The sequence below is a fragment of the Aphelocoma coerulescens genome, chromosome 1A (genome assembly GCF_041296385.1).
Source record: "Aphelocoma coerulescens isolate FSJ_1873_10779 chromosome 1A, UR_Acoe_1.0, whole genome shotgun sequence".
Lineage (NCBI taxonomy): Eukaryota > Metazoa > Chordata > Aves > Passeriformes > Corvidae > Aphelocoma > Aphelocoma coerulescens.
Window position 1 is genome coordinate 11,233,639 of NC_091014.1, and position 20,244 is coordinate 11,253,882.

A 20,244-nucleotide genomic window follows, 5' to 3' on the forward strand; every position below is an offset into this window, starting at 1 on the left:
TGCAGCAAGAGACACCAGCCCGGGGGAAAGAGTTGAGGGACCCGGCCCGGCTGCTCCTCACGAGCCTCTGAAGGATGGAGGGAGAGAGGCGGGGGGAAAAGGAGGGAGGGAGCGGGTGATGAGGCGGTGGAAGCCCTCTCCCCGGGCTGGTTGAGGGGCGGGAGGGAGGGGAGGCAGCTCCTGAGGAGGGGAGGAGAAGAAGAGGCAGAGAGGGGATGTTGTTAAACAGTTTCTTACCGTAAGAGGGAGTTGGGACCCAGATCTTTCCAGTTAATCACACAACAAACTTAGATCATCGCAATAAAAAGCTCGGCTCACTCTGCCTCCTCGAGTGACCGGCGGTGCACGGGGTCCTTCCGAGGAGCCATCTCCCCTTCTCCTCCCCGCCAGCCGCCGGGGGTGCCGCCAGCACCATGCGGGCCACCCACCTCCTGCCAGCCTTGCTGCTCCACCAGCTGCTGCTGCTGCCCACCGCCATCCCCGCAGCAGGTCAGTTCTTCTATCACTTCGCTAGCGACCCCCGTCCGCCTCGCAGCCGCAGCACGTCCCCTGTCCCCCGCTCCGCCGCGGCAGGGAGGGCGGCGGGCGGCGCGCCGGGCGCAGCCCGCGGGTCACAGCCCGCGGGTCGCAGCCCGCGGGTCGCAGCCCGCAGGTGGGGCTGGCAGGGAGCCCCCGCCGCCTGCAGCGCCTCACGCTGCGCGTCCGGGCGCGGTGGCAGCGCCGGTGCCGCCCCGCGCCTCCCGCGCCCGCGGTGCCGAGCGCAGCGCAGCGCGCGGGGGTCGGGACGAGCCGCGCTCCGGCCGCGCAGCCCCGCGGGAGGCGGGTCCCGTCCCGGGGCTGCGGAGGGGCCGCCGCTCCCCGTGCGTGAGTGGGACACGGGGCTCGCTCAGGACGGGCAGACCTGGAACCCGGGAGAGAGGGGAAGGAAACCTCATCGTTGCCCAGAGGTGCTCCCCGCCGTTATCAGGACACGACCGTGTATCCTTATTTTCCAATGGTAGAATAAATGTTAAATAACAGAAGTTGACAAGGAATACCCAAAGCACGGGATAGTGCTGAACGGGACTGTCCTTGCTGAAGTTCAACAGCATGAACATGCTAATTCCAGACTGAAAGACTTGAAATTTCATTAGATGTTCGCGCTGAAATCCGGGAGGTGGAGGGGGGGGGCAAGGAACAAACAATAAGTAATCAAGTGCTGGATGCTCTTTAGCTGAATTTCTTTCCTGAAGTGTCCCCCCTGTACTGGATATCTGAAGAGCCAGCTCTGTGCCTTCTATTGGCCCTCTGGGAAGACGTTTAAGGAAAAAAAAGTTTGTAAAGGTTTCTACAAACCTTTCCTTCCTTCCGGCAACATTGTTAGGGTCAGACCTTTGCACAGACAGAAACAAAGGACAGGCACAATTCAGGGAAAGAATCTGCCAGGAGTGGGCAAAGCAAGCGCAGGGAACTGTGGCAGCTGGGTTCTGGGGCAATATCTGAGGGCATCAGGCAGTGCATGGCAAGGAATACTGATGGCTTCCAAGATGTAACTATGTTTTCTAGTTAAAAAAAAAAAAAAACTGAAATGGGATTTCAAAGTGGAATATTTTGTGATCTGAGTGGGCAAGTCAAAAACAGACTGGCAGCATCACGTGCAGTAAAACCTGTTGTTTTCCCCTTGCAAGCAAGAGTGTGGTTCTGTAGGATGCTGAACAGTCTCATTACAGCTTCTCTGCTCAGTCTGCTCACTGAGGATATTGTTTTCACAGGCATTCTTTAGCAGGTGACACAGAGATACAGCTACTATAATACTATATTTTCTTTAACTCCTTTTCCATGTACATTGGAATTTCCATTTTTTGGACATGCAGCTTCTCAGAAAAGTGATGAATAAAGCTGGTTAGGAATTTTCTGAGAAAATGTTTTGGGTTTCTTTTACTGGAAAATGCTGATACATTGAAACTTTTCACAAAAATAATTCCTGTTAAAGAGAAACTTTCTTTGGTTTGTTTCCTTCAAATCAAATGACAGAGAAATATGCAGCGGGAGACATTGCCAATATCTTGTGGTAACCTGATGTTGAGAAACCTTCACCTGTGACAGAAACTCATCAACTGATGGGCTAGTTAGAAAAGAAGAACCAAAATAAATACTGCAGACACAGCCACACACACTTAATTCCATGGGCCAAAGGTACACAAGTGGTCTACAGCCAAGCTCATAAGAAGCTAGGTCATGCTTTTTTCTCCTGATAACTCAGGGTGCTTTTCTTGAATGAGAGAAAGTCCTTGTTGTCCCTGGCTGTAGAGTCTTAGTTCTGGTCTGTAGTTTACCAAGTTCAATGATCTATCTAATATTCCTATGGGAGAGACTGAGAGACACCTTCTCTGCTGCCTTTATCAGTGGGCTGATGAATAGGGTTGTCCCCCAACCAATGGACTCTCCAGTTTAGGAGTGAATGGTTCACCTTGATGAGGAGAAAAATTAGATTTATAAAAGAGTTTTTTAAAGCAGAACTTGTTTTCTGAGCAGCTCTTGTGGTGACAGTTTCTTGACAACCCTGCCTTTCTTAATTTTCCTCCCCCCCCGCCTTAATAATAATTAGTCCTGTTGTTTGCCTTATTGGGAAGAAAGATGACTCTTATCACATGCTGCCATTTTGCTTACCTTGTTTTTAAAAATACATGATCTTCAACAGAAGGGTCTAGATATTTACACTGTAGGCAAGGGAAAGTCGTGCTACTTCTTTCTGAAAATACAAATTTCTGGATCATTTCTGGAAATGATTGCTTTCTAAACATACATGTTATCTTTCTATGGGATGTTGAATTCTTTTTACTGGGATGCTTTTAAGAAAGATTAGGATTTGCCTACATATGATTACTTTTAGATATGAAAAGCAAGCTAAATGATGAAAACGGAATTAAAACATAAGTCTTTTGCTAATGCACGTCCATACTTCTAGTGCTGTTTTATCAAATCTGATTTCAAATGTAACTAATGATGAATATGAATGGATATTCTGGGTTTGTAATCCCATGCCCTAAACTCTTGTGCTAAGACAATGTCCTATGTAACAGAAATTGCTGACTAATACAGTTGGGTTATATTAATGGGTAAAGAAAAAGGAGGGTGAAGAAAACACAAGAATTTTAAATGTCAGCAAGCTGTCTATGCTATCAGTTTCTGAGTTTCTTTTTTAATATATAAAAGATAAGACAGTGATTGATGAAAGATAAATGTGCATGGTTCCTATAGACTGCTTGCCTAGTCATTATCAATATCCTATAAGTCTCTGTCCCTTGCACAAAGAAATCAATCTGTAGCTAATAACTTTATCAAGGAGTTTTCTTTCTTGTTCAGATATTCTTATTATTCAGTATTCTTGGGAAGTATCTCTTTAGTAATGTTCATCTAGTGAAACTAAAAATGATTTTTTAATCAAAGCAACAAGTAGATTGGCATGTTGCAAAAGAGTGAATGTTAAAGATTTATTTAAATTAAAGATACATTTTTCTGTGAGAGGACTGCCAGCCAAGTGTGTTTATTTAAATTTATTTAAAGCACTTTCTGTAGTTTGGATGATCTGAAGAAGTTGCTAATGAAGATGTGGGAGTTGCACTGAGTTCCTATATATAATTATTGCTTAAAGAAAAATAAAATCAAATCCCATAGCCATAATCAATTTATGAATGTTGTGTATTCCAGTGGTGTGCATAGCTAAGTATATTTTAAAAAATTAATGTGATTTATACTTTCCCATCCCAGCTGAAGATAATCATTATACTATATACTGTCAACAAAGTGAAATGATACTGTGCCAGTTGGAAGAGTGTATTCCTTCTGTTTAATGGAATCCTTTTGGTACTCAGTGCCAGGGGCTGCTTGTTTTGCTCTCACATGTAATACAGCACTTACCCTGCTTAACAGATTTTCTGTTTCTATTAATGCCATTTTCATAAGCAACATAGCAGGAGAATATAGAGTTGAAAGACATGAGATTAAAATGTTGCGTAAAACTCTGGAAAATTGACCACTGAAGTCAAGGAAGGGAAAGCCTCTTATTGGAGGAGCTCATCTGTCATTATTGTAATACTTCAACTGAGGCCAGGGTTGGAAGGGAAATGTGCAGTCTCCCTTAGAGAGCAAAATATCTCCCTTTTGGATCTTTATGCTGAATATTAGTTTGCCACTTAAGCATTTCAAACTTTTCCAGGGAGGTTTGAAACCAGGATAACTGGGCCTCTTTTAGTAGAAGTGTGGTGTGGAGAAAAAAGCTTTGCCCTGAATGTTGTACAATTACTTGTACTGGATGAGTGTTGGAATTTCACTTTGTCCTCGTCAGCACTGAGGTGGGGTGGAATGGCAGAAACTGGAAGGAGGCACAGAGGTGAGAATGGATTGATCATGGAGGTGAGAAAGGACTGATCTCCATGCTTACTTGGGAAACATGGATAGTAGGACAACAGCCAAAATGCAAGCAAAATTTGAACCTTGCAGTGAGGAAAGAATGGTAGCTATGAAGAACTGGGAAGGGGTGAGGATATCTTCACCGTTAGCCCATCTTCCCCTGTAGTTTCTTGTTGCAGTGTCCTCACAGGGTTGTAAATCTGTTCCATTATGTGGTTAGTACCTACACACAAAGCAGCAAAGCAGAGCTGGGAACGTGCTCCAGATTAGCCAAATGTGTTGGCAAAATCTAGCTGTAGTTTTCAGTGGCTTGTGGGCCTCCACCCATGTGCTGTCTGATGAGCCCAGCCGTGCCTGGCAGCCCTCAGTGCTGCTGGACCAGCTGGGGACTGGCTGCTCCCTCTGTCCCTCCTCAGCTCCAGCTTTTCCTATGACTCGCTGCCTTGGCCAGCGGCACTATTTTTATGTATACAACATGCAGCAAGGCTCCCATCACTCTTCATACGGGCTGTTTTGCTGCCCTCAGCCATCTGTCATTCTTTGTTTGGCCCAACTCCCTGCCCTGTCTACTTGTACTTTTCTCCTTAGCCCTTGCTCCATGCCTGGAAATCCAGTTGGCTGGGACACCATCACGAAGGAAGGGCACAACATGCTGGGTGCCTTGAAGGAGACGCCAAGTGCTTGTAAAGATTGTGGAATGTAACGGGAAATGATGGGGATTTAGTACTTGTGCACAATGCATAGGAAGACAGATCTTACAAGGGAAAATCTTCTCAGTAATTTAGCCAGAGGTTAGATACAGTAAGTCAGAGTACAAACTGCAGCACATTTGTTTCTGCCAGTGGGTCCCGGCATCCTGCTGAGCAGATAACCTTTTCTTGGAAGGAAAAGAGCTGTCCATTTGCAGCTACCATCCAATTTTAGAATATACTATCAGTTGTTAGTATTATCCTTAGCTCCTTGAGCTTTCATGCTGACTGTAAGAGTGGGTTCCAAAGGCAGGACTTAGCAGAAACATGAAGTTGGGTTCCCAGGTACATGGCAGTCTTTGCAATTGCTAATGAGGGGGTGTGGGAGTGTGTGTGTGAGTGGTAATGTGAAGCCAAAAAGAAATATCTTTTTGCATTTCCTGAATCTGCTCAACAACTAGACTGAGAGCCAATGTAGAAATAAGGAAATCATTATCTATTATATATAGATATTATATGGATAGTTATATATATTTCAAACTACTTTCTAAAAATTGTATGTTTTTTCCCCATGAGGCTCTTGTGCCAAGAAAATAAATTTCAGAAGTTAAAATATTCACATCATCCTCCAGGTACTTCTGCGAAACTGTTTAATTTTCACAAGCTAGGGATTCCTCCTTGGACAGCTGGTTTTATTTTGGTGACTTTCCATCTACACAGCTGACTGCAGATTTTATGTGTATGGTTGGTAAACTTCTTTTACGCCAAATTATTTTCTTACATAAATAACTGCATTAAACTTAATCTGGCATCTTAAGCCTATCCAGTCTACATAGTTGTTTTCTTGGGCACGACTCAGATTGTTCCAGTTTCTCATTATGTTGGCCTGCCTTTCTTCCTTTTTTTTTTCTTCTTTTCTCCCCAAATGAGAAGTCATTTGGAAAAGGTGCTCACTTTTTGCATTCTAGCCAGGATTCTGGACATTTCTGATACTGAAACAGGCAGAAAGAAAAGTCAGAGTAAATGAAAGTAAGTTAAAAGTGTTGAGCATTAACTCTTTTTGTCAGAGTGACTCTTATGACTTAAGAGCCAAAATTGCCTTGAATGTATTTTTTGAAAAAGTGCTTTCTAATTGTTTGCACAGATACCAATACTGTGATGACACTATTAATGATCTTATGTCAACATTCATCTTTAGCATCCTTTATTTTATTTCTGTGACCACACTGTTAACTTCAGCATGTTGTATCCAAAAGCACTTAGTAACATCTACTTTCACCATCTGGTGAAGATTGGGCTTGTCTGTTTTTTCTTTTTTCTTGATGAAGCCAGTATATTTATGCTATCATACCAAGGCACACAATAGAATGCAGTTTACCCTTGATATTTTATATCCTTTAAAAAGCATTGTCTTGGAAATACATTATTGAATATAATTAAAAGTATCCCTTCTATCATACGTTATGATAAACACCTCACAGTATTTCCATACAAGTTTTCAACCCATATATGAAGAGAACTGTTGATTTGTTTCAAACCCTAGTCATTGATTTTTTTTCTTGTTACACAAGTTTTGCCAAATGCTATTTTATGCATATAAACATACTTTGTTTTTAATTTTCGTATTATATTGTCAATGTTTATACTGAGATAAGCATTCTGCTTTGATATATCTGACACTGTGGTAATACATTGTTTTGCAGATTCTTGCTTTGCCCATTTTTTTCCTATTCAGATACATACTTGTGAATATAAGTTAGCATGCATTATTTTGTCAAGTATGGTGTCATTTGTTTAATGATAAAACGTTTTATATGCTTATTGTGTTGAACACAATATTGTTATTTCAGGTGTGTTTAGGGTTGGGGATTTTTTCATTTTTTTCATTTATTTTCTTTATTTTCTTTTTTTGTTTCTATTTTTTTTATTGAAGGTCTTTCATATGATGGTAGATTTCTGATTTCCCACCCCCTGCTCCCAAGTTTTAAATCAGATATAATTCTTCTCTCATAATTTATTTTTTTTCCTAGCTCATTGGAAAATCCAGTTTACTTTAGCTCACAGTGATGATTGTTTGCAAAATTAAATTAATAGCTAATCTCATTTTAGCATTCTGACCTGGTTATCAATTATAACACAAATAATTCAATCTCTAATTAGTCCGTCTGTTAACTGCTCAAGGTCAAGTGACTTAATTTCATTACAAACATGATACAAAATGTTAAAAGAGATACAAAATGCTAGTTGATACTAAAGAAAGAACATATGTCTGTTTTATATTTCTGAAATGATTGTGACACTATATATGACCATTTTTTGTCATTGGAATTTATTTTGAGTCTTCAGCTTCTCTGTGCTTCCTGCACAGCATGCAGACAATTTCCTGCTTTTACATTTTTCTCCTCGTGCCATATTATTTTGTATTTTATTCTTGATTTGGAAGGACTGCAGTTGATTCTTACAGTTCTATGGCAGCATCTGCTAGCCTAAGGAATTCAGGTATCTTCATTTTCTTGATTTATTTTCCCATAGGTTTAGTTTATCCCTGACATCTGACAAACAAAAAACAGTGATTCTGTTACATGAGTGTTCAAATTATTTTAAAAACTGGAAGTTATAAAAGGTCTTTTTTCTACCCATGCTATGAAGACCTGTATCCAATCTATTTTTATAAGCAGATGTGATAACAAGAAAAAAATAAATTCATTACCCCACACAGTTGAAAGTCTAGCTCAACAAAGCAAATAACTACATAGTAAAATACTCAAGTTCTGCAAGTCTAAACAAACAGAAAAGGGACATAAAACTCAATCACAAACCACCAAGTTTTCATTAAGAATCTAAATTTAAACATAAACATTTAATTTAAACGTATTTATCTTCCCATTTGGAAAACCTGGTGTTTTGTTGGTTTTGCTCTGGATAACAAAGTGGGATGCAAAATTAGAAAGAAACAAAAGGAATAAGCTTTCTTCCATTACCCGGAGACTCCAAGATGTGTTTCTTTAAGAAAGTACCAACTTTTGCGTATGCTAGAGTGAAATTTGGAAACCATGGAAGCTGACATGCTGGACACCATCATAACTGGTATTTAATAAAAGATTTGTAGAATGTGTAACAAGTCCACAGAAGTAGAGATTCTTCTAGGGGAGGCAGCCAGTATGCTCCAGTTGTGCTCCGTAAGACCATAACTTTGAAGCCTAAAATATACATCTGTATTAGAAACAGCTGGAGTGATGGAGGAAGGAGAAAGGGATTATCAATGAAGTAGATAAAGTCAGGTAATCTCCTTGTAAACTTTTGCTGTAGATAGCACAAGTAATGTTTTGATCTCATTAAAATGGACAAAGGTGATCTTTGGGCCTTATGACTCCCTGTATTCTGTTTTGATTACCACAGCAATGGTATTCTATTTGTTGTATTAGGTTTTTTACTACTAAATAGATAATGCAAAACCAAATACATTTTGTGATCAGACTAAGACCTGAGGGTGTGAAATGTGACTTGCTTAGGCGTTTGAACTCTAAATAACCTGAAACTAGATTTATACTGAATTTCTTGACTCTCATATAGCTCAGTATCAGACCAATTGTATTCTGCGAGGAGTAAATTTTAATTTGAGATATGGAACATAATCAGGAAGTTTCAGAACTGAGTGATGTGGTGGTTTGGGAACCCAAAGCCCTTTTTGGTGTGGGACACAAGGCCAGAAGAGAAAAAAAATAAGCTATTTTGCTGTCATTTTTCTATCAGCCCAGTGGTTTGAGAACATCTGGAGAGAAAGAGAGATCAAAATATAAACACCTTTGCTGATTAAAACCTGTTTTTCTTGTTAATTAAAAAAGTGTCTTTCTATGATATTGTATGCTGTGGCATCCATTGCTCTCAGTTCTCTGTGTTACTAGTTCTGTTTTGTATAAATATAATTAAAATTAATGTTAAGTAGGTTCTAGAATACAGGCACTGAAACTTGCTGGTGAGTTTTCTTACAAAAATGCTGCACAATGACAATTTTCTTTATCTCTGGTTATTGAGATCATTTGACATGGACTGGAACTGCTCCAAGAAAAGGTATTGTTGGAGATCTTTTCCTCCTGGTGTGCTATAGTTTGGCAGTCCAGTCAATGATTCTTATCTGAGAAGATTGCACAGAAACTTCATTTGAAAATGTAGTAAGGGAACGGATAGGTGAGTTCTTGTAGCTCCAAGGTAAATGTCTTTCCCTGTGAGGTACCTTTGTCCTTAAGTAAATATTTAAAGCCTTTTGTGAAAATGAGGAACTCCAGCAGCCAGACTGGAAATCCCAAATGAGGTTGTGGAGCACTTGTCCAATGCTGCATCCTACTAGAGCAAATGTGTCAGTGCCCATTTCCTTGGGTACTGACTGAGCTCTTCTGTTTTCTTTTCAACTTCATGTTAAGAAATAGAAAAAGGCACCACCCTCACCTTTTTGAGGATTTTTTTTTTTTGTAAGTTGACTCAAGGAATATTTTTAGTTAGTGGTTGTTTCTGTTGAAGAAAAAATGTTGGTTCATATTTGACTGGATTCTTTTGTGTTTGAATCAGCTACTATTATTTTCAAATTAAAGTGCAATGTCAGACTTCCTTGGTAATATGATATGAAACTACAGGAAACATCAGAGGACATGGCCCACAAAATGGGCAGAAGTCCTGATTAATCAAAGTTTAAAAATTTGAAATGAATCGCAATCACAAATTAGTTGCATTAATTATAGCATACTGCATGCTAACCTTTAATGTGGAGCATGCCTAAGGCTCTATTTGAGTAAATATTGTATTAATAAAGGCACCTAATTTGACACAAAAAGAATATTATTTTTATACATTTTGTTGTGAGAATTGTAAAAGTAGTGTGTTGCATTATTCTGATATTTCTAACAGTCACACCACAGATGCACTTGGCCCTTTGCCTTTTGGATTATAGGCAAGACATAGAATGTTGTTGTTTGAAAGCTAAAGTAAATCAGGCTGTTATGAATTGCTAAATGCAAGATCAAACCCATAATCCTCTTTGGACAACTGCTAGGAAAAGAAGGACAAAAAAAAAGCAGAACTCTCTACCATATTTTTCAGGCAGAACAGAATTTCTTAATTTTTAAAATCGTATTCTTGCATGCTGGCTGGTGAGTTTCAAAAGCTGTTATCATTGGGAATTAAGAAATGACACTTATCAGTAGATGGGAAATGTCAGTATCAGGAACTGAAAGAAAATACTTTGATATTTTTCTACAGATTCTTATTACCACTTAACATAAAAGTCTTGGCTGAGACAACGTAAAACTAACAAGTATGTCTTGGAAGATAATAGATTGAGAAATACACCACAAAAGCTTCATAGAATATTTGTTTTTGTGTGGTTGACTTAAGGGGTAAATGCAATCCTTTTTGCAGCCTTTTGGCTCTGTCACAGGTACAGCAAAAAATAAAGCAGCTTCAGTGTAGACACAACTGTTTCCAGTAACAGGATGCTGATCCTTAAGATGGCAATGTCCTCATAACATCTCCCTAAGCAGTGATTCATTTTGGGTGCATGTGCACTGCACAAATAGAAGGCTGGAAATGAAGAGAGCTGATATGAGTCCGTAACACAACACCAAAAGTATTAGCATTTGATTTTTTAATCAAAAGCATCTTCATATAATGATACTATATTTAAAGCTAAATATTTTTTTTTTCTTTAAATGTTTGTGATTGGGATTAAAATTTTGAGCTATTAGATGCTGAGGAGTAGCAGAGTTTATTTTCATCAGTTCAAAAGAAAGAGAAGAGGATGGGGGAAGATTATTTTATAGGGATGTTACAGCAGAGATATTTTTTTTAAATCTGAAGCTTGATGAGATCTAATTTAAATGTCTTTGTTATATTTCTAGGTGTCTTAGGGATAACTCACCACTGAGAGGTGTGGTTTAGCTGAATCCAGCGAAAATGTGAACTCAGTGATCAGGATGGAAGTTCTGCAAAGGGAACACCCCTAAGTCCTCTTTGGGTTTTCAGTATGTGGAGCTGTCAGTAACTCCCCCAGAGCCTTGGCTATTGCAATTGAGTTATTCTGAGCTTCTGCAGAGTGCACCAAGCAAAACTTTACTGGCCTGAGTGCACTCTGCACATGCATGAGGATCTATTCAGATAGATCTAAGCTGAGGTTTTATATATTGGAAAAACTCTGGCAAAATTTAACAAATTGAACCTGAGCATTTGTATTCTATTATTGTTGCAGAGTCTGTAGAGAAAAAGGAAGTACAGCTGTGAATACAGTTACATGGAAATAAGTTATGGAAAATGCTATTATCTTCTGTGTAAACTAAGGAGGAATTTATTCACCTAACCTTACGTGGATAAGCCATCTAATCCAAAAAGATCATCTGGGATCACTGAGTGAAATAGGAGAAATAGATCCACAGGCAATTTATTCTCCCTGTGTTACTCATCTGACAGAATAGGGACAATTACTCTCCAAATGTATTGTACGCCCTCACAGACAATGGAGTAGCCCTCACTGGCAGACTGATTTTTGTGGAATGCAAAGTAAAAATATAAATAAATATAGGGAAAATTCTGGAATATTCTTGCAGATATCAAAGACCTTTCCTCTTGAACTTTAGGCAGACATCTCTAGCCAATCTTCTTCACTCCATTTTATATCTCTTCCTCTGGGCTTTTCAGTAGGGAAATGGAAACCAGATCAATGCGTTCATTTGCGCAGAAAACTTTGCAGAAAACTGCAGACTGTTTCCCTGCTATGGCCTCTGTTCAACCTCATAATCTTTTCTGTGAGTTAACATCTCTAGTACAGTCACATTTAAACTGGACACAGCACTCACACTGAGTGTGTCTTGCTTGGAGCAGCAAGAGGACAAATGATAATTTTGTGTCACTTCTGGAGTCCACTTCTTTTCATAAGTTGCCATGAGTTTATCTTTTTGAAAACGAAGTTTTTTGCATTCTGCAAGTGGTACTCTTTTTCACTTGAGTTTTCCATGGAAATATTTACAAGATCTCAGATAATTATCAGGCATATTTTGGAGGTTCTGAATAAAATTTACAAAGGGTGAGAAACTTTCCTCTTACTCTTTTATGCAAGTCTATTTGAAACTGGTTTTGCTATAATTCCTACTATTTTGGATTCAAAAATGGAAATCACAATCTAAAAGAATCAATTCTTATGCAGTATATATTTATACCATATTTTTGTGAGATTCTCTAAGCTTTAGATATTGAAGATGATATAATTCCTGTGAAATGTTATCCATATCTAATGCCATCTTTAATCTCAGCACTCTTCTTTACAATGTTTTATTTTATTCTTGTTTGTTTTTTGTTCTTTACTTCTTTTTTATAGAGGGTAAAGGGAAAAAGAGAAATCCTCTTCATGACTTCAAAAAAACAGGAGAGTTGATGCTCATTAAAGTAAACAAAACACTGGAAGTAAAAACTAAGCTGTTAAATACCACAGAGCAATGCGCAAAGAGATGCAGCAGGAACAAGGGCCTTTCATTCCCTTGCAAGTAAGTTATATATCTGTTTTGTTTATTTTTTTCCCTAAGGAAACCTGTATAGCAGCCTTTGACCAAAGGTCTCTCTGTAATTGTCATCAGTGGTAGCTTGTACCGAGAAAAAAATAAAGATTGTGATTTTTGATTTCAGGGATCTTGCTCTACCTGTCCAGAGAGTGTCAGTCTTTTTTGAGGCTTTGTCTGAGTTGTGTGCTTTCTTAGGTTTCCCAGTCTGTAATCTTTTCCATAACATAGCTGAAAAAATGTACTCGTTAAGATGTGGATGACTTGGGCCGCAGTGTAGCGTTCGGTGAACATTTCTGAGATTTTTATGTCTCTTATAAAATGGTTATTGTCACACATCACAGCTGTAGTATTTCAGCACCACTTCAGACCATATTCTGTCTTCATTCTTTGCACATTACTCCTGCTGAAATCAATGAGAACCTCACACATGGAGCACAGATACATGCCCTGCTGAAGTTCACTGGCAAGTACTGAGAATCCGATACAATGGAATCAAACCTGGGCTGTGGATAGCTATCCTTCAGCATCTGCTGTCTCTTAGAAACACATCATGCAGCTGATTGCTTGTCTGCCTTGTACATATTCTCTACTATTTTTTGAAACAAATCACTATTATTTTTCTGATGTATGAGACTTATATGATCCCCCTGGCCTCTCTTAGTCTAGACCATTAGAAATCAATGAAAGGCCATGAATGCAGAAGAATCTTGGAGAGAGTGGATGACTTCTGTACTGGTGAGTACTGGGCTAAATGTGAGCCTGAACTTGGAAGATAAAAAAGTTTTGACAGTTGGTGCAAATGGAAGCTAGACCAAATGTGACAACAAAAGTTCTTCCCTGGCAGAGAAGGTTCTAAACTCTGATTTAATTCTTCTGTAAGCCTTTAATTCCATTGTTGCAAGATCTCATTCATATCATTCTGTGCTCTGTCTATTGATATGTGTAAACAATGAGCAGAGTTAACTTCTTTCAGACAGAAAATATTTTCCGGGCACTAATATTTTTGACATGGTACAAGCCACTCCTTTCCCTGTTGGCAGAGCTTCCGTTGATGTCATTGCCAAGAGGATCAGGTTGTATTCAATACAGCAAGACACCCTTGAGTTCTGATGAGCAGCAACAAGGAGTATTGCAAAATTAAGTATCACAGTGTAAAATAAATTCTGAATAATGCCAAGCAAACAACAATTCTGTATTCTAGCATCAGATTAGGAAAACTTTCTAAAGCTATTTGTAGTTGCTCTGCATGCTATCTTTTGTGTTCTGAAAATAAAAAGCAAGTTAATATAAGTGTCAAAGCCATTTTATAATAAAATTAATATAGAATCTCTCTGAATTTTTCAAGTGTTCTCATGTTTTGTAGAATTTTTTCTTATTTGTTAAGTGATGCAGTGTCTGATGGATATCTTAAGGAGCAAATTCTCCCTTAATGAGTCAATACAACACAGAGGAGCCATGAGGGACTTTGAGAACACAGCATGGAAAAGTCCTGCTCACAGATAACAGAATGACAATCTGTCGTGCAATTACTTTGCACTGAATATGGAAAAGGATTGCAAATCTGATTACTTGCTCTCTGAATTCCTTTTTTCCCTGGCGGTCTTTTAGCATGGATGGTGCTAAAAACCTGCTTTCGCAGTAGAGGTGTAGGTGATCATGTCTTGCCTGTGCTACCGCTATGCAGCAGAGCACATGAGATTTTCTTTTCTGGGATCTTAGAACATTCTTGTGGTTTCACTTTTGGCCCCATATGAGCCTTGTTGTAGTGTGAACTGTTCTTTGATGCTACTGTAAACACACATTTTACATGTGTTCCCTTTTAAAGGATCCAGTGATTACTAATGTTTCCCTTTTATTCCTAGGATCCCAGTCTTTAACTTCATACCAGCACATGGTTACTACAAGGTGAAATTTGTTGCCAACTTAAATGAAAATCAATTAGCTTCCTGCCTGCTGTGGGAGCATTCTAAAATAAGAAGTAACACAAAATGACATTTTAAATGCTTGAAATACGAGACTTGAAATTTCCTATGTTTATTGATATTTTCTTGGCTTGATCCTCATACTCCATATCCATGCAGCAGTTCCCCATCACTTGGGTCACAGCACCAGTGTTTTATTTTCTGGATGCAAACTTTATGTAAGAATTAAAAATGGAATTGCTTTGTAACATAATTCTGACAATAACACTGGGAGCAACAACAGCTGGGTCTGTGCCCTGTGAGGTACACAAGCAGGAACAGGTTTAGGTTTCTTTTTTGCCAGCAAGTGGTAAGGTAGCAGATTTCAGGCACTATAGGCTTGTAAAGGTTCAGGCACTCCTTATTTTCTGGGAGGAAACAAAATTCAGACAACTTTCTTTATTATAAGTTTCTGTATCACTTGCAAGTAAATTTTGAGTTATTTTACTGTTTAATCATTAATCCTTGCTGGTTTCAATTCTGACACTTTTTTGTTGAAGCTAATGTATGTCACTTTTCAGACCAGATGTTTCCTCTATTCCCTTGCTGTCATGCTTGCACAGATCTTGTTTATTTCCAGCTGAGTTACAAGATCCTTATCTAGACTTGTTTCTTTTTCATAATGTTATTCCTAAAATCCTCCATCAAAAAACTCCTTAAATTCACTTACACTGTGTTTTTGAATTCATAAATCTTTGTTCATCTTTTTCTGCCTTTCCTATCAGTTTTACCAAGCTGCTGCTGCTGCTAAGCTGTTCTATTCCTTTGTTTCACCACCATTTCAGTCCATTACTCCCACTGTTTTCCTACAGTCATCCTTGCAGTTTTTCCCCCTACAATTCCTATGGACGAGAAAAAGGTAATATAGTTACTATTTTACTGGCTATGCAGGTGACTTTTGCAGGTATGTCCCTTCCTCAGCTGCAAAGTTGTCACTGTCTTATCCTCTGCTATCTCCTCAGTGTCTGTATTTACACAGGAAGGGATTTCAGTATAGACAACAGAATTTCAGTACTTGATAAGAAAATCTACAGACTATCTCAGTAAAAAGAGAAACAAAAATATTGTTGTGATCGGCAGTATCAGTAGAAGAAAGTCCAAGAATTTGCTCAAACATGTTGACTTTGGAAGTACAAAAACCCTTCAGATTTGGGTCCAAGAAAAGATTGTTAGAAACTTTTATGTGCAGAAGTGGTTGAAGCCAAACTGGAAAGAAACCAAAAGGCAACTGAAAGGCAAAAACTGAAAGAATTGTTTGTAAACAGTGCATTCTGCATTCCCACTTTAGGAGGGAGGAGAGGAAACGAGAATGTAATTGGAAAGGCAGGAAAGGTCAAGGATATTTTTGTGAAGATGGAGTTAGAGGCACTTGGATATGCTCAAATTTGAGAATCAGCCAGAAGAGAACAGAAGGCTGCACAAGGGTAGAGGGATGAAGGTTAGCAGGTTGGAAACATTCGGAGTCAACAGAGTAGAGAGAGCAGTTGGATGAAAAATCTGTTTGGTGATGGAAACGATAATGAAGATGATGTTTGAAAGAGAAGACTTAGGAGATTGGATAGGATCTTGTAGTATTTTTAACTGAAGCCAGCAAGATCTCACATGGAAAGCTTGTATGGCAAAATAAATGAAGATCAAGGAGCTTTTTGTTGAGGGATGCAGTGCTGCAGTGCCGAGGAATATGGCACAGCCAAAGTATGGATGAAGTGTAAGAAATCTGTGTGTCTTTTGGGTATTATCAAGTAGTGTTAAAATGCCTTCTCAGATCAGAATAAAATATCTCAGGAGGCATGGGATGAGTGACAGAAATGTAGATTTTGTGGTAGGCTAGAGGAAATAAGTGATTTGTTATTTGATTCAAATGAAAAAATTAAGGAAAAAACACCTGTGGAGATTTTTTCTTCTTTTTTTTAAAAATTTCCTTGTTGGAGTAACTGTTGCCCCCTCCAAGGTGGTCAACTGTGTTTTTAAAATCCTTAAACAGATTTTCCCTATACTTAGAAACTATCCTTCCAAAACTATTTTGGTGAAAAAGGTCTGCATTTTTCATTTCAAGTATTGAAAGAAAGTGTTTTTACTCTTTGGATTTCTGTTTGTCTTTCTTGCCCTCCCCCATATCCAGTCAATTCAGCGTGCATTGTACTCACTCCTAGAAAGCAGTTAAAAATAAGAGGAAAAAAAAGAAGACAAAACCAAGCAAGGGCAAACTCTAGGTACACTATCACAGTTTAGTTTATTCATAAAAATAAGAATAATCTTGTTTTTAAACAGCTCTGTTTTTCTAGGCAAGAAACAGATTCCTTGTGCTTGAATTTTCCTCAAACTATCAATGTGAGATACTCAACTATTTCAGAGGCATATTGTAAACATAGCAAAGATGTTCTAGTCTTTGTGTTTTTTTCCCAGAAAGCAGCATAACTGAGGACACAAATGCTGTCTCAGTCACATTTATCTAAGTTTTAAAATAAAGATCTTTAATGACAAGGGAACTCTTAGATTAGTGTGAACAACCAAACTGGTATTTAATGTAATGACCACATCAATTTAATTTCTTTTTTTCTTTGCTCTTGTCAGCACAGTTGTGGGTTTAAATAGTAATTTGGACTGTTTCTCTGACTTTCCCAGTAAAAATAAATCTGATGTCATTGCATGCTCCTTGGCAGACCATGTGTCATTATTACAAACCACACAGAGATTTTTTTCTCATCAAGATTTTCTTTGCAGGGCCTTTGCTTATGACAGAGTTACAAAACGGTGCCATTGGTTATCCTTCAACAGCTTGACAAATGGTGTGAGAAAGAAGCAAGACCATGCGTTTGATCTGTATGAAAAGAAGGGTAACTGATTTATTTACTGATTTTGTTTTTCCAGCTATGGAGGGGAAAAAAACCCCTGAGGTCAGTCAGTGATTTTTTGGCTGTAGGAGCATCCCGGGCATGGATGCTTTTATGCGTTTTGAAAGCTGCATCCTACAGTTTTAGTTTTACATATCCTGAGTTTGCTGTCATGCAAATTTTCATACTTGCTCTGGGTCAGTTTTCCAATCTACATATTTGCCTACCATCATACATACTAGTTTGAATTTCGTATTTCAGTTTAGTACTGAGCAGCTCAGCTGTACGAGTTACCATTTATTATGTAATATTGCTCCTATTTACCGCATTAATAGTACGATACTTAAGTCCTCAGACATGGAGTCTTGTTCAATCAGATACATTGGAAACATTTTCAGGATTTTTTGAGGGTCAGATAGTGATCAATATTGGGAGAAGAAAAAAAAGAAAGACAGTCATCATGTATGTCAATAATTAAACCATGTTTTGAATAATTAAGGGCTCATAAATGATATTATTTTTATTTGAAAACTAATAATGAGCTTTAATTTTTCATACATTAACCAAATCCATAATTTTCTTCTATTTCAATAGACTATGTCAGAAATTGTATCATTGGAAAAGGAGCAGACTATAAGGGAACAATATCTGTTACCAAAAGTGGTATCCAGTGTCAGGCCTGGAATTCAATGATCCCCCATGAGCACAGGTAAGAGTTCAGGAGCAGAGACAATGGGAATAGTTCCCAGACAGCTTCCATAAACTATAAGAATTTATGGGAAAGCTAACCTTAGACAACAACATCTCTTAGGTATATTCTTGCCTTTCTCCAAGAGATGCCATTCTCCAGATCCCAGAAAATCCTTATCATCTTGGACTTTCTCCAAAGAGGTCTCTCCTAATGCCAGCCTGTGTGTCTGTATCCCTTCCCTTCCTGTGTTGGGGGTTTTTTTTAGATGTTTATATCCTTTTGATCTTTTAGCTACCGGCAGAAACAAAACATGTGCATTATTTCAGTCCAGGGTCTGGGTCTGGAAGTTTATCACTGTTTTCTAATCCACTCCCAAGGAATGAGCAATTTGGAAAACCACACTTTTAGGAAGCGGGAGATATTAGACCACCTATTTGCTTAGTATATAATATCGTTAGCATATTTTGCATAGTTACTGTCATTTCTCTATTATTTGTAGAATATGTTAAACTCTATGGAGCACTTAGGCCAGGCAACAAATCCATGGAAAAGACTGAAGTGACTATTGAAATCCTTCCCATCAGATCACACAAGCAATAACTAAAGACTGAGGGAGCATGTACAGGACTTAACTTCTCAAATTAGGACCTGGTGCAGTGAGAAACTGAGGCCAAACCTACACCTTGAGGGTATATCTAGTTGAACTCTATTGGCTAAGGAAAAAGAGAAGAAAGTCTGAAGCTAGTAAGAGTAATGGTAAAAACAGATACATCTCCAACAAACGTTCCCAGTTTGTAAAAGGGCTATGAAGAACTGGTCTACTCTTCAACCACTTCTCTTTCAATGTTTTTGTTCTGGCTTTAGCCATGTAGATAATAAAACCTTAAGACACAAGCCCAAAGTGTCCTCTCACCCATAAGCTTGCTATCCACATTGCTGCCTTTTGCTCAGGACTCCCAGTGTCAGCAATTTGTTTAGGAGGAGCCAAACTGGAGATCTCTAGTGAGGAACTGGGCTGGGCACTGCTCAGCCCTGTTCTGACCAAATCAATCCAGTGTGCAAGAGGATATCTTGGAACAACATTAAAAGGCAAAGGATACTTGAGTTCTGTCCTCTTATGATGTGTTACAAAGCTGAGCCTCAGGCTTGGACTTACTGGACTTGACTCTTACAGTATAGACAGCAGTGTCTGCTTTTCAGTTTGGGACCAGACCTGTTCTTAACTGGGAGCATGCCATAAGTGCCACCAGACCTCAAAGCAATGACTTATTGAGACTCAACACCTTGAAGTATATACCTTTGTCTTTCAGAAGTGAAAGAATTCTAATTCATTACAACCTAAGCAAAAATGAGCATATATTCTACATAATATACATGTGACTTTATTTAATTAGAGAAAGGAAAGTGTCTGGATAGCACACATTATCACAAAATTGCATTTTAATATATAACATACACAGTTTTATCACACACACAGTTTTATCCAATACATTTGGACAGCCACTCTTCTACGATGAATTTTATGAGAATGACTCTTCTCCTGCCTTGTGCAATAAGTTTAATTTTTAAAAGGTCACCGGATAAATGAGATGGCTGCATGCTAATTTTGTTTTTCAACATCAGAAAATATGATTTCATCATCAGAGACATGAGGGAGATGGGAAGAAGCAGACAGTAGTGATGTGTTTGGAACTTATTAGTACAAAAGACTTATTTTTTTCAACATCTGATTATCACAAAGTGCCATTGGAAAATAAATCCTTTTCTCATATTGAAGGGAGAAATGTGTTTTAATGATTTTAAAATTATATTTCTAGAAAGAATTGAAATAACTTGAAACTTTAAACTTTTGCTTCAGTCTAGCAAGTCATATTTTTATTTATTTGTATTCCATTAGAACACTGAGACTCCCAGCAAAACCTGGCTATTATTGTCATCTACATACTAGTACAGATTTTAAGACTCTCAGAGAGTTTTAAATTGATAAATCCAATGTAAAAAGGGCTCAAAGAGAAATGGTCAAAGAGTAGACAAGTACTTCACAGGCTTTTGGATAATTTCCATGGCTTTTGTGTGGTTGAATCTGTTTTTACCATTACTCTTACTGGCTTCAGTTTTTGGCTTTTTTTCTTTTTC

The 20,244-nt window shown here is 38.5% G+C and overlaps 1 protein-coding gene across 3 annotated transcripts in view; it reads left to right on the plus strand.

Annotated features, from left to right (window-relative positions):
• Positions 1 to 288: 288 nt before the first annotated feature.
• HGF (hepatocyte growth factor) overlaps positions 289 to 20,244 on the plus strand; it is a 57,690-nt gene continuing 37,734 nt past the window's right edge. For all 3 annotated transcript variants that reach the window (XM_069035583.1, XM_069035587.1, XM_069035598.1), the window contains exons 1-4: positions 289 to 489; positions 12,442 to 12,607; positions 17,308 to 17,420; positions 18,012 to 18,126. In XM_069035583.1, the coding sequence (XP_068891684.1) occupies positions 414 to 489; positions 12,442 to 12,607; positions 17,308 to 17,420; positions 18,012 to 18,126 (470 nt within the window). In that variant the 5' untranslated portion in view covers positions 289 to 413. The remainder of the gene's footprint in view (positions 490 to 12,441; positions 12,608 to 17,307; positions 17,421 to 18,011; positions 18,127 to 20,244) is intronic.